The 25,685-nt window shown below is 38.9% G+C and overlaps 6 protein-coding genes across 11 annotated transcripts in view; 5 read left to right on the top strand and 1 right to left on the bottom strand.

The window, feature by feature from the left end:
- Positions 1-1,919: 1,919 nt before the first annotated feature.
- LOC112460042 (arrestin homolog) lies at positions 1,920-4,762 on the top strand. The gene is made up of 7 exons (XM_025024472.1): positions 1,920-2,065; positions 2,153-2,274; positions 2,387-2,686; positions 2,824-3,051; positions 3,135-3,323; positions 3,623-3,791; positions 3,942-4,762. Exons 1-7 carry the CDS (start codon positions 1,999-2,001, stop codon positions 4,085-4,087), a joined length of 1,221 nt encoding a protein of 406 aa, XP_024880240.1. The 5' UTR covers positions 1,920-1,998; the 3' UTR covers positions 4,088-4,762.
- A 33-nt stretch (positions 4,763-4,795) lies between these two features.
- On the bottom strand, positions 4,796-7,622 carry LOC112460041 (general transcription factor IIE subunit 1). Of its 3 annotated transcripts, XR_003041398.1 has the most exons (9): positions 7,359-7,622; positions 6,889-7,243; positions 6,642-6,808; positions 6,408-6,548; positions 5,954-6,180; positions 5,676-5,883; positions 5,386-5,608; positions 4,965-5,200; positions 4,796-4,886 (listed from the first exon to the last, which is right to left on the bottom strand). XR_003041398.1 is itself a non-coding variant. In XM_025024470.1 (8 exons), exons 2-8 carry the CDS (start codon positions 7,013-7,015, stop codon positions 5,025-5,027), a joined length of 1,269 nt encoding a protein of 422 aa, XP_024880238.1. In that variant the 5' UTR covers positions 7,016-7,243; positions 7,359-7,622; the 3' UTR covers positions 4,905-5,024. The 3 variants fall into 3 exon arrangements, 2 of the variants coding, with proteins under 2 accessions (XP_024880238.1, XP_024880239.1); XM_025024470.1 differs by lacking the exon at positions 4,796-4,886 and having other exon boundaries at positions 4,905-5,200; XM_025024471.1 differs by lacking the exon at positions 4,796-4,886 and having other exon boundaries at positions 5,025-5,200; positions 6,420-6,548.
- Positions 7,623-7,893: 271 nt separating this feature from the next.
- Positions 7,894-9,689, top strand: LOC112460069 (rab-like protein 3). Its single transcript, XM_025024516.1, has 5 exons — positions 7,894-8,044; positions 8,369-8,578; positions 8,691-8,839; positions 8,919-9,041; positions 9,101-9,689. Exons 1-5 carry the CDS (start codon positions 7,999-8,001, stop codon positions 9,278-9,280), a joined length of 708 nt encoding a protein of 235 aa, XP_024880284.1. The 5' UTR covers positions 7,894-7,998; the 3' UTR covers positions 9,281-9,689.
- A 124-nt stretch (positions 9,690-9,813) lies between these two features.
- Positions 9,814-13,475, top strand: LOC112460066 (putative ATPase N2B). Of its 2 annotated transcripts, none has more exons than XM_025024513.1 (8): positions 9,814-10,131; positions 10,613-11,011; positions 11,390-11,575; positions 11,800-12,041; positions 12,124-12,292; positions 12,380-12,520; positions 12,755-12,883; positions 12,964-13,475. In XM_025024513.1, exons 2-8 carry the CDS (start codon positions 10,634-10,636, stop codon positions 13,084-13,086), a joined length of 1,368 nt encoding a protein of 455 aa, XP_024880281.1. In that variant the 5' UTR covers positions 9,814-10,131; positions 10,613-10,633; the 3' UTR covers positions 13,087-13,475. The 2 variants fall into 2 exon arrangements, with proteins under 2 accessions (XP_024880281.1, XP_024880282.1); XM_025024514.1 differs by lacking the exon at positions 9,814-10,131 and adding an exon at positions 10,147-10,242.
- A 94-nt stretch (positions 13,476-13,569) lies between these two features.
- Positions 13,570-15,853, top strand: LOC112460068 (deoxyribose-phosphate aldolase). Its single transcript, XM_025024515.1, has 5 exons — positions 13,570-14,235; positions 14,491-14,684; positions 14,747-14,894; positions 14,980-15,410; positions 15,475-15,853. The coding sequence occupies exons 1-5, from the start codon at positions 14,190-14,192 to the stop codon at positions 15,724-15,726; spliced, it is 1,071 nt and encodes a 356-aa protein (XP_024880283.1). The 5' UTR covers positions 13,570-14,189; the 3' UTR covers positions 15,727-15,853.
- Positions 15,854-18,364: 2,511 nt separating this feature from the next.
- The window catches only part of LOC112460052 (glutamic acid-rich protein-like), a 12,965-nt gene continuing 5,644 nt past the window's right edge, over positions 18,365-25,685 (top strand). The window contains exons 1-6 of one of the 3 annotated variants that reach the window (XM_025024493.1): positions 18,365-18,531; positions 20,140-20,250; positions 20,570-20,721; positions 22,485-22,551; positions 23,190-23,452; positions 23,871-24,186. In XM_025024493.1, the coding sequence (XP_024880261.1) occupies positions 20,152-20,250; positions 20,570-20,721; positions 22,485-22,551; positions 23,190-23,452; positions 23,871-24,186 (897 nt within the window). In that variant the 5' untranslated portion in view covers positions 18,365-18,531; positions 20,140-20,151. Of the gene's footprint in view, positions 18,532-18,643; positions 18,707-20,139; positions 20,251-20,569; positions 20,722-22,484; positions 22,552-23,189; positions 23,453-23,870 lie in introns of those variants that run through there. The other 2 variants (XM_025024491.1, XM_025024492.1) reach the window with 2 other exon arrangements.

Raw genomic sequence — 25,685 nt, 5'->3', positions numbered from 1 at the left:
TATGTCGAATACTAAATAAGGCATTTCAGTAAGTTTTTTGTTCGTTCATCTTGACGCTACGACAGTTTAGATATTGCTCAAGTATATACGGCAACCAATGCTCTAAGCATCTTATTGCAAATGTGTGAGATGGCATTTTGCGAGTATCGAGGCAGGAGACAGTGTGCATTCGCGAATAAAAAGGATTGCCTTTCTCGAATCCTGACTGCTCGGCGAGGAGCGGGATGACGTTTAGAATTCAATGTATGATTGCGTAAATTAAGAAATTTAAATAATTCTACGACTTTTACTTGTAAACTTGAAATCTCTACAAGGATAAATTAGTGTAATAACTTGTTAAATTGATGGTTATAAATTTGTTTTGATTGATTCGCGAGTTACAATGCACTCGCATCAAACTCTACGATTTTTTCCTTTGACTAGAAAATTTTCCATTTTACTTACATAGATGTACAAGGTAAAATTGAATACTTTTTTCAGTTGTGATTTTTTTTTACGCTCTTTATTGAAAATTCTTGTAAAAAGAAAAAGAACGATCTCATTTAAGATATAAACGTTACGGAGAGCTGTAAAAGTGTCGGGATAATATTGTAGATTATAGTAGGCATTGTACGAAGGCATTGTGAAGCGTAACTATTTGGAATAAAGATTTCATAAAATCTCGTCACGCACAGCATTTCTGTTCCCTGGTAGCAACGAATTTCTGTAGTTGTAATAAAAAAAAAAGTGCTGAGTAATGAATATAACTATATACCGTACTCTTTAACTGTGCCTATTATTAGACATGTTTGTCACGATTATTACTATTTACTATGTTATTATTTACTGTTATTGCCGTCGTAAAAAATTTTTTTATAGTTTGTAGTAATTCTCATTACATTGTGTAGTACTACATCCTGCGCGCGATATTTTCTTTCTTTTTTTTTTCACTTGATTAAGATAAGGATCTTGCGAGCTTGGTGCCTGCGTGCATTTTTTTTGTTCCAGCCTGAAAATTTTTATTCCGCCGAATATTAAAAAAAAAAAAAACAAGCATTTAGAGCACCAAGTGGAACGTCTGTCGAAAGTTCTTGTAAGCACAATATAAAAATGATCTTCGATCGACTCTATATGCCTATGGTCACCGACTGTCGAGGAAGCGATATCGTACGATTTCGAGGGGCATTCGAATTACTACTGCCTTTTTCATATTGCGCAAAAGAAAAGAAAGAAAGTGTCTCTCAGTTACCACAATATTTTTGGGAGCATCGTTACGCCGATGGTGTTCACGCCCACACACATATACACAGAAAAGTATATATATGTAACATCGACTGTCTTATCGACTATTGAATGTGCAAAAAAGAAGAAATAAATTACGAAATATAAGCGGGTTAAATTAATTAACGCTACGTAATATTTACTTGAGGCTCGCGATAGGTATCGTTTACCACTGAAGAAAATCTGTGGAAACGCGCACGAGCGACCGTTAGAAAAATTCAGGGGATTTCGTTTAAACTGCAAAAAATACCTCCTTATTATATTGTGTAAACATTCATTATCGAAATAAACTTAAGACTGAAGACGCGTGAGATTCTTTACTCATCTCCCTCCCAATGAAATTGGTACCATCTTTTCGTTCAATGGACAATTATTGTAAACGATTTACTTTATGGTTTGTACAAGAATATCGCGATTAAGTATATTGCGTACGCAAATGTCAATACTTGCAGTGTTACCGCGTGTTGTACATTTATATTCTATTAAGCGCAAAATGATCGAAAATGTACACGACGATTCTCTTTATGTGTCACACATAACTTGCAATCCTCTTAAATTAGTTTTATAACGAAGTAATTCTATTAACAGTATTATTAGCAGTATGGCTTCGAGGCGAGGGAAGCCCCGGCAAGACTATATGAGGATCCGAACCGAGTGCCGGGGACGTGTCACTTCTGGGCGGGAAACAAATTTCTCTGCTAAATCACTTGTTCGTTTAGGAAAAAATATAACAGCCAGATGTTCCCTATATTGTTTTTGGTCTTTGTTGTGGCCGTTAAGGTATTCAAGAAGACCACTCCTAATGGTGAGTACGCTCGACTCTGCTTCAAGCTACCCTGTCTTCCTTAATAAGCCGCGCTTAATAATCGTTATATCAAAATATCTTGCTCAGGCAAAATTACGGTATATCTGGGCAAGAGAGACTTTATCGACCATCTAGATCATACTGATCCCATCGACGGTGTTATCGTCGTAGAGAATGATTACCTTCAGGGGCGCAAGGTCTTTGGTCAGGTTGGTAAAACGTAAAAGACATTCAACGCGTTCTTGCAAAAATATTCTTGGATAATTCTTGAAAGATGTTCAGCACATTTCCTATTAATATGTAATATTATATTATGCTTAGGTCTCGACAACCTACCGATATGGCCGAGAGGAGGATGAAGTTATGGGAGTCAAGTTCAGCAAAGAGCTAGTATTGTGTCAAGATCAGATAGTACCGCAGAAGAAGGAGAAGCAAGAGACTACAACGATCCAGGAGCGCTTGCTGAAGCGTTTGGGTTCAAATGCATATCCATTCACGTTCCATTTTCCACAGACGGCTCCTTGCTCGGTCACCCTGCAACCCGGCGACGATGATCAAGGAAAACCCCTAGGAGTCGAATATGCTGTGAAAGTATTTGTTGCAGACAACGAAGAAGACAAGGTATCGAAATAGGAGATAAGAAGATATATGTATAATAAAAGAAGTTGATGCACAATATAAAAACAAATTGATAAAGTAACGTGTATCTAAAATTTTAAAGCAGAGTTTCTGCAATAACCTGTTTTTTACTTTGTCAGGGACACAAAAGGTCCTCTGTATCATTAGCCATCAAGAAGCTACAGTACGCTCCACCGACGCGAGGCCGCCGACTTCCCAGCTCTTTGATTTCTAAGGGATTCACCTTCTCCCAGGGCAAACTGAATCTGGAAGTCACTTTGGACAGAGAGATCTACTATCACGGCGAGAAAGTTGCGGCGAACATCACAGTTACGAACAATTCACGAAAGGCGGTGAAGAACATCAAGGTATATTCTAAGATTAAAATAAAATTTTTGAAAAAAATTTCTACTTGTCGTATTTTGCTGCCATCGCTATTTCTTCTTCGCAGTTGTACGTGGTACAACATTGCGAGGTGACCATGGTAAATGCCCAATTTTCGCGACACGTGGCTAGCTTGGAAACCCGCGAGGGTTGCCCGATCACACCGGGTGCATCCTTCACGAAGCAATTCTATCTTGTGCCTTTGGCCAGCAGCAACAAGGATCGGCGTGGCATCGCTCTCGACGGGCATCTCAAAGTGCGTAACAAGCGCTTGAACAAGTTTGAAATGATTAAATCTAATTATTTTATTAATTTATGACTCTTTTTCTTTCATGGTAATGTATGTTATGCTGCTAAAATATGTAAAAGATTATATAACACTTTACTGATATCATATTTAGTATATTATTATATATTTAAAGATATTAGTTATGCAAAGACTAATGTTTTAATATAATATAAATATTAATATATAAAACATTAATATTACTAATAATGTACCAATATATAAACCAATAATAATGTGGAAAAATCCATTTTGATTATTCCATTTAGGATGACGACGTAAATTTGGCATCCTCAACTCTGGTAATGGAGGGCAAGTGCCCGGCTGAAGCCTTGGGTATCGTGATTTCTTATTCGATCCGAGTAAAGTTGAATTGCGGTACTCTGGGTGGCGAGCTGGTCACCGATGTTCCATTCAAACTGATGCATCCGACCCCTGGTATGTGTGTCGCTTAGAATATTCTTATATCTTAATTAGATAAAATATTTTACTTTTATTTTTGAACAAAAGATTCAATTCAGAATTTAAATCAAGCGTTTCAAACTTTCAATTCGGATTGATTTAAGCGGTTCTTTTTTCCATTTGCAGGTGCCATTGAAAGAGAAAATGCCATATTAAAAAAAAGCAAGAGCATCGACAGGGCACGGTACGAGAACTCTTGCTACGCCAACGATGACGATGATAATATCATATTTGAAGACTTTGCTCGTTTGCGCTTAAACGAACCAGAGTAAATTAAAGAGAGATAAAGAAAGAGCGAGAGAGAGCGAAAGATTAGCGCTTTTTATCTTGCGATCGATCATTTCAAAAGAATCCTGAGCTTTTTGCTCACGATGGATTATTTTTCGCCTTAAAACCAACTTTACCTTTTAGATATTAACATTAAATCTAAAGTGAATTATTATACACGATTAAAAACTTTAAAATATAAGTAATTCATTTAAAATTTGCGTCTTTTTGGATTCTTTTGACGTGATTTTCAGTGAACGAGCTATATTCAGTGAATGTAGGTAAAAAAAAGACCACTATTAAAATTAACTGTATTATAATATTATGAAACTGTTACTAAAGAAAAAAAACGAAAAGAATACAAAAAAAGCGAAAAGATAATTAAATATAAAAAATTCGTCTCGGAATTTCTGTGCAATGGTGGTGGTTGGACAGAAATTCGTTGCGAGATGAACAAAAAAAAAGAATGTCAAGTAAAGCTAATAATTCGTTTGGTTAAGTTTAAGAATTTCCCGTCTTACCAGAAGTGACATGGTATATTATTCGTCCCACTTAATTTCTTATGGTTTTACGATACTCCACACATTCAATTGTTTATTTATTAGTAAAAAAACTGTTAATTGACGGTATTGTTCAGTTGCAATTACATTAGAAAATACATATGAAACTGTAAAAACGCACCTTTTATCTTTTCTCTTTTCAAACCGATTAATCCTTCAAATGCTATAGTGAATACATGCATCTGTCTTACATTTATCGATAGAGAAACACGTACAGGATGATCCTGTCAGGATTGCTATGTCGCTATAAAAGATCGTCGCATCATTATAAAAAATTATATATATATTTTGTGGCTATACAAAATATTACAGGGAACAATACCAAATCAATATCAGTCTTATGCAGAGCATTGTGAAGACGACGACTCTCGTTGTTCTTCGTCTAGTCGTACATATGCGAGTAATATTCCTGATACGTCTGGATATAAACCTCCTTCTCTATAGGCGTCATTTCCGCAATCAAGGTGTCGTTAACGTCGGTGATCGCGACTGTCTTGCCACCGACACTCACGGTTGGTACTAATTCATCGTCCTCGGAATCCATCGCCTCTACTTCGCCTATAAATCAATTCGGCAATAGTAATATTTAAGAAAATACAAATTAATTAGCAATCATTTGGATGCTTTGCGAATTTCCTTTTCATCATTTTTTCAGTTTCGAGATTTTTTTATCTTATTATTCTCTTGGCTTTTAAAAGATTAAACGTCTTAATGTCAGAATCCCTTGATAAATTTTTTCTTACCGGTATCAACTGCCTGCATTTCCGCATCCTCCTCGTTATCGCTGCTGTCGCTGGATTCCTGTGGGAGCACTGCTTTGATAGAAGTGGAATTGGTGCCGCCCTTCTTCTCATGAGCCAGCAACACCGACATAATGTCCTCGCCTTGCTTATTATTCATCGTCGTATTTGTGGCAGTGGCTGCAGCTTTGTCCAAGATGCTATCTTGCGTATTCACGCCGTCAGGCTGTAAGACATTCGCGAATTAAGAATAAGAGCCGTAAGGAAACGACACGACAGAATGACAAAAATACCTGTGAACCGTCGGCATTGATAACTGTGCTTTCCATCATCCATATAGGTCTTTCCTTTCTGTGATTCGATGCACTGTCATCGGGAGACTCGTCTCCGATGGTAACGTCCACTCTGGTGTCCTCCACCATGAAGCCTGACATTCTAGTCGCTTCACCTGACCACTGTTCGTTAGGTCCTCTAAGACTGCTCGGTTTTCTCATGTCGATACTATTGAAAATAATTAATTTTAATAAAATAAACCTTTTTAATATATGAACATACGTTTAAAAACACGTACCCTCGAATAGTGTTAATATCAATGGGTTCTGGTTCCAGTATTTCAGGTGCCAATTTGATTCCTTCTACTTCCCTCAATAGTATATAGAGCGGCTCCAACTGTTCATTGAACTTTGCTAATAATAATCTGGAATCTTTCTTTGGAAGAGCAGACTGATCTTCTTCCACTATTTCCCGACAATATGTACATCTAAACTCGCCGGTTCTCATGTCAAAAAGTTGATCCGCCTATACAGGAATTTAATAAAATTTTGTCTGTACCACCAACTTTGAATTAATATTACAATGTGATATTGTATTACACTACTGTACTATTTCAATTATTATATTATTTATCACTTATCACTTATATCACTTAATATAAGAATATGATAAAATAGGATCAAAAGTAAAATTTGATTTTTTCTTAATTAATTCAATTCTCAAGACTTTATCATTTGTACCATATTGCTTACCATATTACTTACTTCAAGATCAGTAAATGTCTTTAAACAACTCGGACACTTAAAGCTAGCTCTACTGGTTGCATCTCTTTCCTCTGTTTCCATTCTCTTTCTCATTAAATCAAGCTTATACTTCACCACATTTACAAACGTCTAAAACAAAGATATAAAGCTTTACAAATCATTGTTCCATTTGTTATTAGTACTTTCTGTCAAATTAAAGAAACCTGCAATCATTTTATGTACCTTATAGTTAATAAAGTAATAGTTGACTTTCTGCGCTTTGCCATCTGATCCTGTCTCCATCTTCAATCTCACTTGAATGAACTTGTCATTTCGCAACGTTGATATCCTGGCTCTCAACATCTTACGTTCAAACTTGAGCAATTCACAAATGTCATCTTCTTTCATACCTGGCACATTTTTTTTTATATTAACAAAATATTTATTTCAATCGCAAAACGATTTTCTAGATCGGTACATAATTACTTACATGGATTCCTGACCAACATATCCACAATTAATGCATCTTCTATCGAGTAAAATCCACGTACGACGAGACGTGCCAGTTTCTTCAAGCTACTAGGCACCTCGGTGACAAGTCTTTCCTCAGCGCTCATATTTCAAGCGATTAGAGAGATTAGCTTTTTGACGATCAATATCGTTGCCGAATAACAATAAATTTTATCCACAGTACTATTATTGTTATTATTACAATGCTACTATCCGTTTACATGTCAGGCTCACAGTTTCATGCCAAACGCACTTTACCATAGTTACACGCACTACATTCTCCAGCGATACGGTTGCTACATGTGCAGAATTGTAAGCGTATATTCATCTTTCTCCTACAAATCAGATCAACGCGTTAAAAAAGAAGACGTTTCACAGCAAAATATTGACGAATATACGTTAGAAAAGGGCAGCTTCACGAATGCAAATATTTACACCACGAATTCTTACAATGTTCAGAATTTTCTCTCCCTTCTGTTCTTCCCCTTCCTTCGTCGATTATCGTTATATTTGTCCTGAGCTGGGACACATCGCCCTACGCTTCGGAAATTTTTAAGAAATCACGAGAACACGATCGTCGATCCTACACCCGTCAGCGCGCGATGGATCTACGATCGCGGCTGGATCTAGGTTAGGATCGGGAAAATCCCGCAGTACGCCACGGTATTGCGCCGCATGATGCCCGACGTTTTCGCGAGCCGCCGCGAGCGCGCACGGCGGAATATACGAACGCGGCTGAAGCACCGAGCGCGTTTGCCAACGGCCGCGCGACCGCGCGTGCATGCGCTAACTTTGTCCCCAATTTTTGAACGCTGCGAAATGTAAATCCCTAGAGCGGCTAAGTTTTTTCATAATGGTGGATTCACATTGCGTCCGATGTCCAATAGGAGAATTCTTTTTCTAGAGATTCTGCTAGAGTCTTTCCTATTGGTCATCGAAAACCATGGAACCATGCTCGACGCGCATGCGTAGAAAATTGCGCGAGGCGAGGACTGCGTGGCACTGCCACCAACATGACACAAATTGTCAAACGACTGCCTGTCAAATGTCAAAATTGTCACAAATAAAGAATATTTGACAAGATTTATCAATGGCGGCGATCGATAAAGTTAAAATTATTGTAGTAGGCGACTCAGGTAAACACGAGAGAAATACTTAAATATTTTCAAATACAGTACTTTTCTGTTTTTTTTTAAATAAAAATATCACTGATGATACCTTTGTAAATATAATATTTTAAGTCAAGCAGAATATGGAATAATTATTACGATAAAGATACTTCTCATTAATGTGTCTATTAATATCTCGGAGATATTCGTAATTTTCAGATATTTAGGTTATGTATAATTATGTATGTATGGTAACCCATATTGTGAACTATCATTTGTAAAAGAGAGATATTATTTTTATAAGAGAATTTATGATCTATATAATGATAATAACTAGCTTCATTATCGTAGGCGTCGGTAAAACATCGCTGACACACTTAATATGCCAACAGCAACCTATCGGCAATCCTTCCTGGACGATAGGTTGCTCGGTGGAAGTCAAGCTGCACGAGTATAAGGAAGGCACGCCAAATCAGAGGAGATACTTCGTCGAGCTATGGGACGTCGGCGGCAGCCAAAGTCACAAAAACACAAGATCTGTGTTTTACAATCCTACAAACGGTATATACAATTTTTTATGATGGTTAAAGGTGCCTATTATTAGTTCGATGTATGGACGCGTAATTGTGACAGAATGTGACAGTGATTGCAAATGTATGTCATTCACAACTAGGCATAATATTAGTCCACGATTTAACAAATCGTAAATCACAGCAGAATCTGCAGAAATGGCTGGAGGAGGTTTTAAGTAAAGACGGAACTTCCTCAAGGTCCAAGTCGTTCGAGGACTTTGATCCTGAGAAGTTTGTGGGCTCGACTCAGGTGACAGAAATTTTTTCGAGCTACTGCGATATACTAATATCGAACAATATGAACGTGAACAAATAACGCTTATTTCTAGATTCCAATTTTAGTCATTGGCACGAAGCTCGATCTGATCTCGGGGTCCAATTTCGTAAAATCCAACATACACAGACGTTCTGCGACCATCGCGGAGGAATGTGGTGCCGACGAAATATTTTTGGTAAATATCGCTCACTCGACAGACTCGCCCAACACGCTTGACATGCTTTATCTCAACAGGATTGCCGTCAGATAAGATCCTTAGCGGCAGGCTCCAGTTCGTCCGTGAAGCTCAGCAGATTCTTCGACAAGGTTATCGAAAGACGCTACTATTCTTCCAGAGAAGCGTTCAGTCCTGACAAGCGAAGGCCGCCACTGCACACTTCTTCGCTTTATTCAAAGTTTTATCATAACGACTGAGTATGCCAAGAGTACTGTATGTACCCAGAGGTCTCGAGGAGGATCTTATTTCGCGTTACGCAATCGTTCTTGTGACAAAAGCGTTTTAGGATTGCGCGGATTAAGTATTGCAAGGCTATCAATCTCGCATTTCTTATCCACATTCCTAATCTTCCTATGGAAGTCTTGATCAGATATGCTCAAAAGAGAGGGACAACTGTGAATGTATCATAGATAAAAATATATTAGGCATTCGATAATTTTCCATATATCTATATTGTAAAGACATCGCATTGTACACAATACTTATTTTATATTATAAAATAACGTAATATATAATCTATTAAGTGTTATTATGTTATGCAAATATAATTATTCATAATTATTAATTATGTGCAAAAATATACCACATATCTTTGTTATAAATCGATGTAATGAAAGATCTATGTACTCTATTTCCTACCTACTATTATCTATTAATGTAAAATATTATTTATTAAAGTAAAAAAAATATTCGATATATTTCGATATTGAAATAATAGCGGTTCTAGGGTGCCGAATGGTGACGCGGATTGGTCGATATAGTTATTTCGTGGTAATTTTCCTCGCGAGTCCGCTCTCGCGTGACGGCGCGCGGCGAACCGGAGTCTTTCAAAAGGCACACGTCTTCTCAAATGCGGGCGGGCAGAGGCGCATGACAGGTGCGCGGCACGTTATCCGCACGTATGGTTTAAACGGACAGTCGCGTATAGCGGGGGAAAGCGGGCCTTTCCTCCTGGGCGCTGTATCAGCTGTGTGTAGCCCCGTGGACCACGCGCATCCTCCTTGGGACCTCCTCCGAACGTGAGATTGACGTGTACCTGTTCACGTGTGTGAGTGCTTTAATTCGGCAGGCACGTGCCGTCCGTGCGTTTGCCTGCCATTTTTTTTCGTCAAGGTTATCGCGCCCGCACCATTAATAGATACCGACATACCTAATAGAGGTAGATAGCGTCGACGCGTGTATATTTGCGGGAAGATTATTCCTGCCAGATTTTTCCGACTGTAGATGATCCCGATCAAATCCTGATTAATTTAATCGGTGATTAAACTCATTAAGCAGTACCATTGTTTTAATAACGTGGATAGTATTATTAATTTTTGTTGTTTAACATATGAAAAAAAAGGAAGATTAGGGGCGACGAATTATACAGCTGGAGATTTTAAGCGATTCTGTCGGTTGAATTAGTCGTCGATTAAATTAATCGGAGTTTAGTCAAAGTTGTCCTACACGTCCGGATCGTTAGGCGTGACACGCTCGAGCGACCCGGTGAATCAGTAGTTCGTAACAGTTGGCTTTTTTCCACTTTCCAGGTAATATACCCGCAATTAAGTATGTCTTGTCACCTCGCGAAGAAGTGCGCTAGCGCGAATAATCTCTGTCACGCGTTGACGCGTGTACGACCTATGATTTGCATTCAGAGATACAGCTACGCTCGCGATATAGACATAAACTTGAGCGGCGGACCGGTCAGCGTTCTGAAGCAGAAAATAGCGAGGGGCGAGCTGGCGAGCGATGCGTACCAGATGAAAGTGGCGCAGACCCTGCAGAGAATTTACCAAGAGGTACACGATTACAAGCCGCAGCAGTTGAATCTGTTGGAAAAATGGTTTGGCAGCAAGCGGAGGGATGCGCCGAAAGGGTTGTACATTCACGGAGCGGTGGGTGGAGGTAAAACAATGTTGATGGACCTATTTTACAATTGTTGCCAGGTATCTCTCTGGTTGCTTGTTTGCGTAAGCACCGTGCGTGAAAAGCTAGATTATATATCTTAATCCTTTTGACACGATAACGCATGTTTGTTTGTTTTTCATACAATCTGGAGATGATATGACAGAGATAATATAACGGTTTTTGCGTAATTTACATGACTTGTTGAACGGTTGTTGAAGTAACAGATAAATAAGTAACAGATATCGCGGGAAAGATTTTTAAAATTGAAACGAATAAGTTGAACAATGAAATGAAAGTAAATTGTTTATAATCAATTGGATTGAGATAAATTATATAGCTTTCCATGTGTGGTACAGAACGAAAATGAATTTTTCCCATGGCATAATATAATGTACTTTGAAATGAAAATGTTTCAGATTGAAAATAAAAAAAGGTTCCATTTTCATTCCTTCATGTTGGACGTGCATAGTAGGGTGCACGAGGTGAAGAAGACCATTGTACGAGATGTCACTAGCACCAAGCTACAACCTTTTGACCCGATACCTCCGGTAGCCTCCGGCATTGCAGAAGAGACTTGGCTGCTGTGCTTCGATGAATTTCAGGTTGAGATTTATATTATTTTCAAGAGAAGAAACACCGCTTGTATGTCCCGATCTAAAATAGGTGTTTTAAGCCCTAAGTCTTAAGAAATTGTTCGATCACAGTTGAATTTGAGGAGAATAATTGACTGTGATTGTTCAATTTCTTAGAGCTTAAAACGCCTATTGTAGACCGGGACTAAGGCTCAACTATAAATAAAAGATCAATGAAAACAGATGCATTGCAGGTGACGGACATCGCGGACGCGATGATACTGAAGCGACTGTTCACGGAGCTGTTCGACAACGGCGTGATAGTGATCGCGACCAGTAACAGATCGCCAGACGATTTGTATAAGAACGGGCTGCAGAGAGGAAATTTCGTACCGTTTATAAAAGTGCTGAAAGATCATTGCTTGGTCAGCAACTTGGACTCTGGGATAGATTACAGATTGAAATCGGGATCCGGAAATAAGAAGATATACTTCACGTATGTAGAAATGTGATGCGTACAATTTGCGACAATTGTCTATATCGTCACCGTTTAACAAATCCGTGTAAATTACACAAAGAAAAGGCAAGGACGCCACGAACGACGTGGATAAGGTCTTCAAGTACCTGTGCTCCATGGAGAACGATGTGGTACGACCACGTACGATCTCCATAAGGGGACGCAACGTCACTTTTCGGAAAACCTGCGGGCAGGTGTTGGATTCCACATTCGAGGAATTATGCGACAGGGTGAGATGTCTTCCACCTCGTGAAGTATATATGTACACTATATTGATTAAAATTAATGTATAATGCGACTAATTGATCTCCATACAGCCTCTCGGAGCGAGCGACTATTTGCAATTGAGTCAAGTGTTTCATACTGTCATAATAAGGGACGTGCCTCAGTTGAACCTACGACTTAAGTCTCAAGCCAGGCGATTTATTACTCTTATTGATACATTGTACGATAATAGGGTAAGAATCTATTATGAACTATACTATAACATTTGCAGTTTGAGACATTAACTCATCAATCTTTGTATTATATAATTGATTTAAAAAAATTAATTATACCGATTATATTGTAATTGATTAAAAAAATGAATTATACACAGAAAATTTTGATAAAATAGAAGATACGGAACTTTGGCTATGAATAAGTTAGTGTAAAGTTGTATATATAAATAACGAAAGTTTATTAAATTGTAGGTACGGGTAGTTATGTCGGCAGCTGTACCACACACGCAATTATTTTTATCGGAAAGCGAATCCGAATACTCCGAATACACCGATGAGAAAAGAATGCTGATGGACGATTTGAAGATTTCGCATGGCTCGGTATTTTATAAAGCCGATTTTGTAAAGATGCGAATCTCTCGCGTATGAAACTAATTACATTATGTTAATTTTGTTCTCAGGAGGACCACAAGGCAAGCATCTTTACTGGCGAAGAGGAAATCTTCGCGTTCGACCGTACCGTGTCGCGACTGTCCGAGATGCAGACCTCACAGTATTGGGAGCAATGGGAGCACCACAGATAATGATAGTTTTAAAACTAGCGCAAATAGATTTGTATAGATCTGTATTAATTCATCTATTTAAGGCTAACGAAGTTGTTAGTATTGACGATTGTAATTTTTACAGAACGATCTCTTGCGCGGGCAGTTACTTAAACTTTCGTCCGGCGCGCGCGTTTCGCTCGCGGCGTAACTTTCGCGCTTTCTCAGTATTTTGTCTCGTAAATTATTTTCTTGGGGACAAAAGCTCCTCGGGTTACCTATGATATTATTTATATGATTATTTATGAGCATAAAATCATACGTGCCGATTGCCGAGCCGTAATACAAATACGTATGTTTGTATGATACAAATTGTATCTGTGCGTGTACATATGTAAAAGTTTCAATTACATGAAATTTTGCACTCATGATTCATGTGTTAGTCACTTTGCTATAGTTAAAGATCGCTGATCGCATACAACTTTAAAGTGTGCTACAATGATGTTCTGTATTTAGTCATCGACGATCGGTCATATCAGTGTTTTGATTATCCATATATCCAGCGAGGCCTAGCCACATCACGTATACACGTGAGAAATTGTCCGTTTGTTCTTTTTCGAAGAACTTCCTGAACTGGTGCACATTAGTGCAATAAGTTAGAGTGAGACAAATATATTTCATTTCACTCTATTCACTTATTACATCAATGTGCACCAGTTCAGAAAGTCTTCGAAAAAGGACGGATGGTCTCTTCGTACTCTTCGCGCGCGAACAGTTACTGACCTGCTGGCGATAAAAACACAAAATATAAACACGCTTTTTTTCCCCCGAAATTCGGTAGATACAAGAAATCGTTGACCTTCGAAGCGATTATTATCCCTGCTGGATGCGTGACGTGCGAAAAATTGGTGTATCTCACGTTATTACAAGTACAGTTCGCTCGGTTCGCTGTATCGTTCTGTATTTCGTGCCTATCATCCTTATCACTTGTAGCCGTAGGAGAAGACAACTGGGCATAATTGTTTCATTTCGAACGGAGATTAACGCAGATCACAGAACATTCTTGGAGGGCTACGATAATCACGTGTCCTAGCAGAGATTGCGGTAGCTTAGTATAAACTTGTCCAAGTTTTTCGCTCGAAATCATGGATAACCGTCCGGTAGTCTTTCACGTGACCGACACGATCCAAGGTAATTAATATAATAATTTTGATCCTATATCATTTCATCTGTTTTGTATTCTTATTACTTTTATGTGTAATACATATTAATATGTATTACACATAAAAGTAATAAGAATACAAAACAGATGAAAAATATATTTACTTTTATACATATATTTATAATACTTTTACGTATAAGTAATAACAATTATGTATATATAAATAAAGTTGTCATAATACATAGTATTTATATATTATCATATTTGAATTTTTTTTACTCTAGCCTGGCTAAAATTCTTGGAAGTGTACATTAATGAGCCAGCAGTACACAAAAGTGTGCGACAAATAACTTATTTGGCAGAAATGATAACGGGAGACAATAAAGTAGCTTGGTTATTAAAGGCAATAAGTTTTATTGACTTAACTTCTTTGAGTCATGACGATACGAGCAGCACTGTTGAAGAATTGTGCAAAAATGTAAGTTAGAACATGAAATTATCCTTTAATGTGAATAACTGATTGATTAATTAATATTACAGGCTGTAAAACCCATAGAAAAGCTACCATTTGCATGGAATAATCCGCTTCACACAGCTGCTGTTTGTGTTTATCCGTCCAAAGTAAAAGATGCAGTATCTGCCTTGAAAAAATTTAAGAATAAGGAAGATGCAGTCAAGATTGCTAGCGGTAGGAAACGAAACGTTTCTTCTGTGTTGTTATATTCACCTGATGTGCAATATAACAATATTATTTAATATAATTTTTGTATCAGTGGCAGCAGGATTTCCTTCTGGACAATATCCATTAGAGACTCGATTGCAGGAAGTGCGCTATGCCATAGAATACGGAGCGCAGGAAATAGATGTTGTGATCGACCGATCATTAGTTATAAATCATGAATGGGTACAGCTGTATAATGAGCTGGAAGCTATTCGTTCAGCTTGCAATGAAACTTACGATAAAGCTTCTGATAAAGCTTCTGATGAAAATAAGAAGAAAGAACAAATATGTTTGAAGGTTATAATATCATCAGGGGAATTATTTAATTTGAGAGATGTGTACAAAGCGTCGATGGTAGCTCTGTTTGCTGGCGCTGATTTCATCAAGACATCTACAGGGAAAGATACAGTTAATGCGACATTGCCAATGGGCATTGTTATGTGCAGAGCGATAAAAGAGTTCGAAAGACTGGCCGGAAAAAAGGTACGGCGGTTTACTGATCTTTGTGATAACCGAGATCATCTATAATGGTATCTTTTATTTTCAGATGGGCTTTAAACCTGCCGGAGGCATTAAGACTGCGCAAGAGGCTTTACAATGGATGGTCTTGGTTAAGGAAGAATTGGGAAAAGATTGGTTGACACGTGATCGTTTTAGGATTGGTGCATCCACCTTATTGCATGACATTTGTAGTGAAATTGTTAAAACGTATGAAGACAGTAAAGCTCAATCCGTAGATGTCAGTGAAGAAAAGGTATTTAAAAGCGAAGAAAAAAAAGATGAAAGAAAAAAGAAATGAAGAGGACTTTCAGATATTTAAATCTGGTGGAAACAGTGATATTTTTGTACCGTTTATATATATCCGCAATTTTAAGAATAGTCTGTTTTTGTTTCGACAAATTTAAATAAATTTTATTTCAAGATGCTGTAAGAGTTAATTGATTAAAAAATTCACCCTAAGCTAAAATTAATTTCAATTTCAGTCCAACTTTATAAGTTATAGTGAGATGGTAGACACACTTACTTTCTTGAAAGATAATCGGGAAAAATCTCTCGCACGAATCGACTGGTTTTTTTTAAGAGATAAGTCTTATCACCAAGTTTCCAACTGGTTGCTCCAGTTTTTTAACAACGAATCGACTGTAAATCGTGCGAGGTTAGACCGAGGTTAGATAACGATTGCAAGAAAAAGTGTTAATTATGGCCACGATATGTATTTTTATAATTTTGTATAACGCTTGCAAGCTAGTAAGTTACTGGACAAATCATGATCACATCATGGTTTGGTCAAACATTGTATCAACAATATGGCGTAACTAATCGGACTCGCTATTTCGTCTAATAATAAGCCAATTAATAAGTCATTAGATAAAGTAACTAATCACGTTTCGATCGACACTGAAATGTATCAACAATATGGTGTAGCCAATCAGGCCGTTACGTCGTTGTGCTTGTTTGATTGTACGTACATACATACATACATATACACTGTTGCAAAACAGATACACTCGATCTAATTATTCCAAGATCCATAGATCGATGCTTGATTATATGAAACCTGATAATATGTAAAGAGAGGTAAATTAAAAATTTTTACAATTAAATTTGTAGTTAGTATTGTTAAAATTGTTTTCGTTAAGCAATACGAAGATATCTTTATAAAATTTCTTACAATGTAATCGTTGTTCCTGATGCGCTTTCTCTTTCTCTCTCTCTCTCTCTCTTTCTTCTCGAAAAAAAAGATAGCGTATGATTAACACAAACAGTTAAAAAAATGACAAAATCGATTCAAGCAGCAAAATAAAGTATTATTAGCAATACTAAAATTTTTTGGATATAATTTGAATAATATAATATACATATAGACAAGGATATAAAAAAAAAGAAAGTATATTATAAACAATTGTACATATAATATATTACATATTATAAATTATTATTATATATTATATGTTGTATATAATAGATAGACTATTATATACTATATATATTATTACAGACAAATATATAAATAAAAAAATATAGACAATTATACCCATCTCAGTTTTTACATCAAAATGAATGAATGTCGACTGTCGCCTTTTTTTTTACTATGACCAAGAAATCTCATCTCTCGTACTATTTCGCGAAAAATACAAGTAGTGCAAAATACGTCAGAGCGGGCGATATCGCGACGCCCATGCGTCTAAATATATCGATCAGTAAATAGATTCTACATAATTGACATACTTGGTACACATAACGTCGTTGCGAACACGTAAATACGCAAGTATCTTATTAAAATCATCTCTATTCCACTGTAATTAACGTGACGCAACCAAGATGTAAAAATTGCAAATAATCAGCGCTTAAATTTTGGAGAATTTTGGGATCTAATCGGATATTAGTGCGTTGTCGCTATAAGAAAAATTTTATTTATTAAAATGTATCGATATGCGGTATAACTGTAATCTAATTTCTCGCTTTATCTCAACGTTCCGTAATCGAGTTTCATGAAATCGAAAGCGTATTTGCACGTGTCGGAGATTTGCACAAGAATCAAACGGCTGTTCCCAGATAACAAGCGTATTTAACAACCATCTCAAAGACATCTTAAGAACGTTATTATCTGGGTAAATGCGATCAATATATTCAGTTCTTCTCGCATCCCTGGTGAAAAAATTTATTATATTTTCTCAGAAACTTTGTAAGATTTGAGACTTATGAAAAATTCTGAAAAAATGTATCAAATTTCTGAGATACTTTCAGAAATATTTGGATGAAGATTTTCGGAATATTTCAGTACCCGTATGAAAATTTCTGACAAATTGCACAGATTTTCTCATATTTATTCAGACTTTTACAAAGATGATTTGGAGGAAAAAAATCTGAAATAATTTGGTCCATTAATCGTCAAGACGTTTCAACTATGGGTTTTGGTCCTTCTAAATTGATTAATAAATTAATAAATTTAATTTTGACGATTAATCGATCAAAACGGCACCATTGGCCGTATTGTTATGACGATTAAAAAACGATAGTATAATAGGGTCGATTAAAAAAGTCTTTACTGTTATTTGTATGTATTTTTCTTATCGCGTCAAGATATATGAAGTTCATTCTTTAGCGTGTTTTTTTCTGCAACACAGTCGAGAATTGAAGACGCAAGTCTTATTTGAATTACGCAAGTTTGGGCCCTCCTTTCGGGAGCATTATTCCCGAAAGGGAAGGACCCATTCAAACTTGCGGATCCGTCGGGGATCCGCGGAGGCGGGCGTAATTCGCCACCGGAAATCGAGGCTCAAATCCAATATAGATCGATCAGTAAATAGATCTCGAGCCGGCGGCGGCGCGAGAGCCCCGCGTCATCGGCTGCTCGTGCCCCTCGCTCGTAGTATTTGCAGCTTGCAAGCTCCGCTGCGTCTTGCCGGTCTTGCCCTCTGGCAAAGCCTGTCGTGACACCGTTTCGGCCGCATTGCGCCGGGCAACGGCCGGGCCCGGCCCGTCCTTCCGTCACCCGTTCGGCACTTTATTCCGCCGCGCTAGTATTCTCGCACGGCTCGCCGCCGGCTCCAGCGGCCGTTCCGCGGCGTTTCGGCCGTGTGTCACGCACCCAGCGAATGCGGTGAGTCCCCCGCACGTGCAGCGATCTCGCATCTCGCGCGTGCAGCACCCCCGCGTCTACGCGCCGCGCGGCGTCGCATATCCGATCGACCACCAGCCAACCCCCCCGACTCGCCTCCTTGGGAAAAGCTCCGTACCCCCGCACTAGCTATTAAGCTCGGTCCTCCGCGCTCTCGGCAAGTAATATATACACAACACCACCGAGCAGGATATACCGTACCCGTCGGCATACACTCGGGACCACCTCGTCACTCGTCATACACTCTATATTCGGATGCCCGCCGCTTCCGGGTCGGCATAGCGCGGATTCGCGCGCGGCTCGGCGAGGCTCGGCTCGGGAGTAAAGCGGAATTTAAGGGAGAGATCGCGTCGGGATTACGCTACTTATGAATTTGCGAGAAAGACTTTGGACTGCAATGTACGACGATTCGCTACACGAAAGTTGAATCGTCTAACAATAAGTCGAATATTTCCGGCGAGTCGCGTACATATCGCGAGTTTGCTCGATGAACGCTAGATCCAGGAAGCGAGATCGGCGCGATACCGATCGCGCTTGGTTTTTCCGTTGTGGAAAGATGGCTTGGATTGTCGCGGATAAATCGTGGAGGCCGATCTTCCACCAGCATCGGGAATCTGAATCCATCGAGATCACGACGGTTTCGATTATTCTTGCGTAAAACTCCGGCATTCGCGCGAATGTATATATATTCTCACTTTCACTTGACGATGTTTTTATTTTGTAAAGAAAGAAAGATGCGTTGTGCAAATTAAGCTGTGTTTATTTCAGCAATATTGATTTAGCAATTATGACTAGAATTAATATGAAGATATCATCAATCACTTGATGACGACGTTTGATTTCCTCACACGTTGCTCGTTTGTCGGTTAAAGTCTATTTGCCGGTTTAAGTTCTATTTAAGATTTATGATTATATTTTTAGACATATACCTTACCTTGGCACTTCGCGACTTCGCGTAACCGGAATCGTTGACCCCTCTCTAAATGACGCATATTTTTCATCAGGATATATAGTATTGTTTACTTCCTCGGTTGCATTCGTAAACAGCATTAAAATAGTACTGGAAATTGCATGTTCGACATTTGCGTTGTCATATCACTACTACGCCTCGCCAAAATCCTGTTTTTGGCAAAAACAAATTTTATATTCGAATCTTACGTAATATAATCCGACCAAACTCGAAGTATTTAAATATTGTCGATTTAAAGATTTATGATAGGAAGAATATATTAGAGCCATGCATGTGTGATGTTAAAAAAAAAAGCAATTAATTTATTTAATTATAAAAGGATGATACAGAATTTGAGAAATACTTGCGACATAATCGATTGATACAATCGCTCTTTCCTTCGCGAACGCATGTAATTCCAATTTAGAATATCTATTTGAACGTGAGAGTTTCCTAAATAAATAATATATTACAGCTTTGCTCACTTTGTTAGTTAACAGCCGATTAACAGCCCGATTATGAAATTGATTGTAACGTCCAGGATCCTGTAAAAAAAAAGTTTGTTTACCATGATTAGGATACATTTTTATCGATACTTTATCGCCTTATTGTAAAAATAAGTCTGTCAAATATAATTTCAGATGTAGAGCGTCATGGCAATCAGCATAAAATTTACAAAATTTGACAACACACCATGGGGCTTTCGACTAGCTGGTGGCAGCGATTTTCCGCAGCCGCTTACCGTTATCAGAGTGAGTTTTCCATTTCTCTTATCTAGCGATTATTGATGCTAATGAGGATATTAAAATCACGAGATTATAATTCAAATAATATTAGCTATTTTTATATTCCAAACACGAATACAAAATCGGACGTGGTAATTCTTCTTTGAATCAATTTAAGCAATTTAATTATTATAAATATCATATTGTTTTTATCATTCCCTCTGCAATTGAATCCAAAAGCTAAAAGAGTAGAATAAAATCAGAATTGAGAGAATCGAGCGGGATAGGTAATCACGTTGAATTTTTGAAAAGGAGCAAGACGTAAAATGTGAAACGTGATCTACAGGTCATGGAGGGAAGCCTGGCCGAATGTATGGGTTTAAAGGTTGGCGATGTCGTAGTAAGATTGAACGATCAATCGATTAGCAACTTGACTCACGGACAAGCGCATGAAGCATTAGTACACGCTGGCAACAATTTCGTTTTAGCCGTGCAAAGGTAAGTCTCTTGCGACGATGATCGATTATGGGACAGGGAAGATACAGTAGCATATATTGCATCTCTTTTATGCAGTCTTGCCTGGTGGAAAAATGTCTCAGAATGTTTCATATTATTAATCATAATTTCTATAAAAATTTTCAGACTTTCTTAGAATGCTCAGAATTTTTCAGATTTTTTTATACGAATTGGAACGTTTTTCAGAAAAACTCTGGCAAAATATTATAATAATAGAACATTTCAAATTTTTCTCGCCGACACATCTTTGTAAAAATCTGAATAAATATGAGACAATCTGTGCAATTTATCAGAAATTTTCACATACGGATACTGAAATATTCCGAAAATCCTCCTAATTATTTTTGAAAGTATCTGAGTATATATTTTTCAGAATTTTTCATAAGTCTTAATTCTTACAGAGAAAATATGAAAAATTTTTTCATCAGAGTTTTCTTTGGAACGTATTTTACACACAATTGTAAATACACACGTTCACATAAGAACTTGTAACATAAGAGAAAGAAGCTATAAAAATTGAGATGTTTTTAATTTCTTGGATTACATCATTTGAAATATTGCGATGGATAATATTCCTCCAACCGTTTAAATGTTTTTCTTTCGTTTCATCTGTTAGAAATTACTTGATAAAAAAACCATTTTACTCCGTTGAACTATTCAAGAATATAAGTTAATTAGATTCATGCGTACACACACACATAATGTTTACATTGTTATACTGACAAAACAGGAAATGGAGATAAATGCCCGATCGCGATCGCGGTTGCACCGCGGCCAAGCAGACGAGTAAGCGGGTACATAAATGCAACAGCTATGTCGACCGCGGCTCGTATAAATTAGGTTCTTGTCCTATGCGGTCTCTCCCGGGAGAAATCGCTCTTAACCAATATTAGTTCCCGAGATTATTGATATTAAAGTTGCGCCATGTGTCGAAACGGCGAGCAAAACACTTTTGATAAATGCGCAATTTGCTACGGAATCCCGATTGTCTATTTTTTCTTGCTGCTGCATACAAATACATAATTAAATCTAATAAAGTACATTATATACATATATGTACATATAATAAAAAAAATACAAGATAAAATATATATAAGAGGAAGATGAATAAAATATTTGAAATACGTAATCAATCTTTAAATATTATGCAACTTTTGACTGAACCAATGTAGCATATAGACATAGGGACATCCGAAAGTGCGGAAGAACCGGCCAAGGCTGCGAATTTTTTCGATCGTCTTACGTCGTTACCAAGATCGGATTTAATTTCGGATCGCGATGGCCGAAGGCTGTAACGAATTTAATGAGTCCTCAAGGATCCCTCGTGCCTAACGAGAGAGCCGTACCGGGCGGCGCGCGTCATTCATCGCCGGCATACTCTCGGTAATAACTTCGGCGACGCGCGGCAAGAATATCCCGGCGTATGAGCTACGTGTGTGGCAATGTATTGCGTCACCTATAAATAGGTGACCCAGAATGAGAGATCTGTTTATCATTGGTCGGCGATTTTATTGCTGGTCCCCGGTCGCCGGTCGCGCCCCGTTCTCTCGCCGTTTGTCGCATTCGTGAGATCCGCTAATATCCGCGCGGAGAGCGCGAGAGAGCGCGAGAGAGCGCGAGACCGACACCCGGAATCCGCGCGCGCGGTGCATTCGGCATATAATCCCGGTATCCGCGCGCATAATCGCGCACCGCGAGCGGGAGAAAGTCTATTTTCTTGGTCGCTGTGTTTGTTTCTTGCGCAGAGAGGAGGAGGCACGAAAGGCAGCCGAGGCGATATCGGAAGAGAACATCGTCCCATATAAGATCGCTGTGAGTATATCCGTGAGATGAAAGGTAAATAGCATCCCTGTGTGCGTGTTGCACTATTAACTGGTGACAAGGACTCTTCGACCATTCATTTCCATCTTTTTCCCCGGAGCACATCTGCGTTTCTTTCCCGCGTACTTTCTCACGTCCACGAAACTTGAAAATCTTTTACGTGAATTTCTGAAGAGAGACTTTCTCCTCGTGGATTTAAAAACTATATATGAGAAAAAAATAAGTGTTCACGTCGCCAAGTAAGAGTTAAAAGAATCGACCTTTTTCTCCCATTTTCCCTAATAGATAAGAAATGTTTAAAATTGATGTGAAAAATATTCTTATAGAATTCGAAAAAATTTTTATTATGCAACAAAAATTTGTTATATCACGATTCTTAAAATATCTGATTTGCTATAATAATAAATTAAGTATACTAACTCTTTTGAATGCTCTGCTCGCAACAGCACGATTCCTATTTGTTTCCCACCTACGATTGAAAAAAATCGCGATATTTTTCACCGGAAGTTAAACCTCGGCTTTCATCGGGGAAAATCTTTGATCTCGCGAATCCGCTTGACATTTAAACGAGAGATATGGTGTACCAGAGAAAGTGGCGACGAGACGATGACGTCGAGTTTGCTTATTAGCTTGCAGACTTACCGCCGGTCTTCCCAGAACAGATCTTAAAGGAGGAGACAGTGATCGAGCGGTACGAAGAGGAGAATACCGTCGACGTCGTCGAGCCGTTGTCCGCCGAAGACGAGATCAGGCAAGAGGAGAATAAGCTCGCGGAGGAGAAACCGGTGGACGCCAACAGCGAGATCGTGTCCAACAAAAATCTCACGGATGACGAGATCGCTCAGCTGATCCTCGAGGAGGAGGAACTCTTGTCTGATAAAGGATTATTGGGGTACATTTCCACGATTGTCGAGTCCAACTGATGATAACACCGCGCGATTAAAGATTTATTCATCCCCTTATCATCTTTTTCACTTAAAGAGTTCAAGCCAAACATTTTTTCAGTAATTAATCAAAAACATTTGAAACATATAAGAATTTTAAGCAGTAGTTCTAAAAAAATGTCAGGATATATTTATATTAATTATTAAAGTCGGACACTTTGTTTACTCGTTGCAGAATTTTCAGTTTGAAAGTAATAATTAAAATTAATTTCGAGAATATGTAGAACGTGTATACATATATTCTCTACGAATTTTATAAATTACTTTTTATTAGTTTATAAATTAATGTTAGTAATAAAATACAGATAATTCTTTTCAATAATAATAACGATAACTTTTTCCGCGTCTTTGTGACCCGGTTAACAGAGTAAACTTCAAGAAATTAAGACCGCGAGCCTCGATCCTGAAAGATTCAAAGGTTCTGGAGGAGCTGCAGCACATCGCGATAGCCGAACCTGAGAGGGTGCAAGAGTTGAAGCGCGCCTCCACCTTCCTCCAGAAGCCCCAGCGACCGGTGCCGAAGTCAAAGAACGAGCCGAAGGTTGAAGAGGACGAGGGAGAGACTTACAGGGTCGTGATCAAGAAGCAGGACAAGAAGACGGTAATCGCGCGTCTCGTGGAGAAGGGTCTGTTGCCGCCAGGATCGGAGGCGACCGTCACCAGGACACCGGAACCGTCCGAGGTAAAGATGCATGAAACGGAAAAACTCGAAGAAAATCGTCCCCCTGCCCTGTCCGATTCAAGTTCCTCGTGTTCAACCTGCTCTCTCGATAACACTGATAATTCATTGTCGCCCCCACGTCCTTCGGAATCCGATTCGAACGAATTTCTTACCTCTGAGGATCACCTGGCGCGTCATGCGATATACAAATGCAAATCGAAGCTCCTTCGTGTCAAGCCGAATCAGTCTCGAAGATACAGTTCTGCCGGCAGATACGACGAAATCGAAGCGAGATCGCTTTTCAAAGGTCGCTACCTGGAAAACGTTCTTCGCGGTTACGCTCGTTCCTGCATTCTTCGCGATCGACAAGTCGACGAGTTCGCGAAGACGAGATCGGGAAGCGTACACTTTAGAAAATGTGATTTGTTAAAAAATATTGGCCTCGATGGCCTTTCGTCGAGCGAGACCAGAAAGAGGACGAGCAGGTGCGCGCGAGCGCACTACGCCGAGAGGATTCTACTTCGAAATGTCAGCGCTGTCGCTAGACACTTTTGTTCAAAGCCGAAGACGACTCGCGTCCGCGCCTCCAGAATGAAGGGAAGATATCTGGCGACATATCTGAGACACGAAAGCATCCGGCTGATGTCCCTGATTACGACATTGTTCCAGTTTTTGTTGCAGAGACCAGGCGTCTCCGAATCGTCGAACTTGTCAAGAATTCACGAGCGACGTTCGAGTTTCAAGGGTCGCTACCTTGAACACGTTCTTCAAAAGAATGTCGCTCCTATTCTCGAACACGTCAGGGAGACGTGCTTTACCGACGATCAACCGAAGATAATCGAAATAAAGAAAAAGGACGGGCCGAAATCTACAAGAACGAAGGGACGTTACGTGGAAAAGTATCTCCATCGGCAGAATCTGCGCTTGAGATCCGCGTTGACGAACGTTCTTGATCACGTGAAGAACAGTCTCGATAATCTCTTCGTCATCACCGCCACATCATCGAAAATGAGACGCACGATGAGAGGTCGATACTTCGAGCGGCTGGTTCGCAGAAATCTCGAGATCCTTGAACTATTCGTGGAATACGTTTGTTCCAGAATCTCCGAATGGCTCGAGGAAGGTTTGTTGTGCACATCGCGAAATGAATTTCCTGTCATTACCATCAGTACTTCCAATTGCATTGTCGACGATGCAATTCCAAACGAGCAGCAAACTGATAAAGGCATCTTAAAGATCTCCGAGTGGCACGAAGATGGTCCGTCCTGCCCGTTGCAAAAGGAATCGACCCTTATCATTAACACTTCCGACAATCTAGATCCGAATGAAGAAGAAATTGCTGAAAATGGATACAATATTCATGAAAGCAATCCGGTCTCGTTCGAAGAAGCTGATGAATGTCCCGACTCGGCCAAGCCTACGAACGTGGTCGCAGAAGAGGAAGATAGTCTTTCGAAGTTCTTGCAGTCCGCTGAGGATTACGTTTCCACCGAGGTCTTCCATCGTGGTAGCAGACGACT

The sequence above is a fragment of the Temnothorax curvispinosus genome, unplaced genomic scaffold, assembly GCF_003070985.1.
Source record: "Temnothorax curvispinosus isolate PA1 unplaced genomic scaffold, ASM307098v1 QBEX01010307.1, whole genome shotgun sequence".
NCBI classification, from domain to species: Eukaryota; Metazoa; Arthropoda; class Insecta; order Hymenoptera; family Formicidae; genus Temnothorax; species Temnothorax curvispinosus.
Note: the sequence above shows the minus strand (reverse complement) of the source record. Positions and strands in the feature narration are given on the sequence as shown.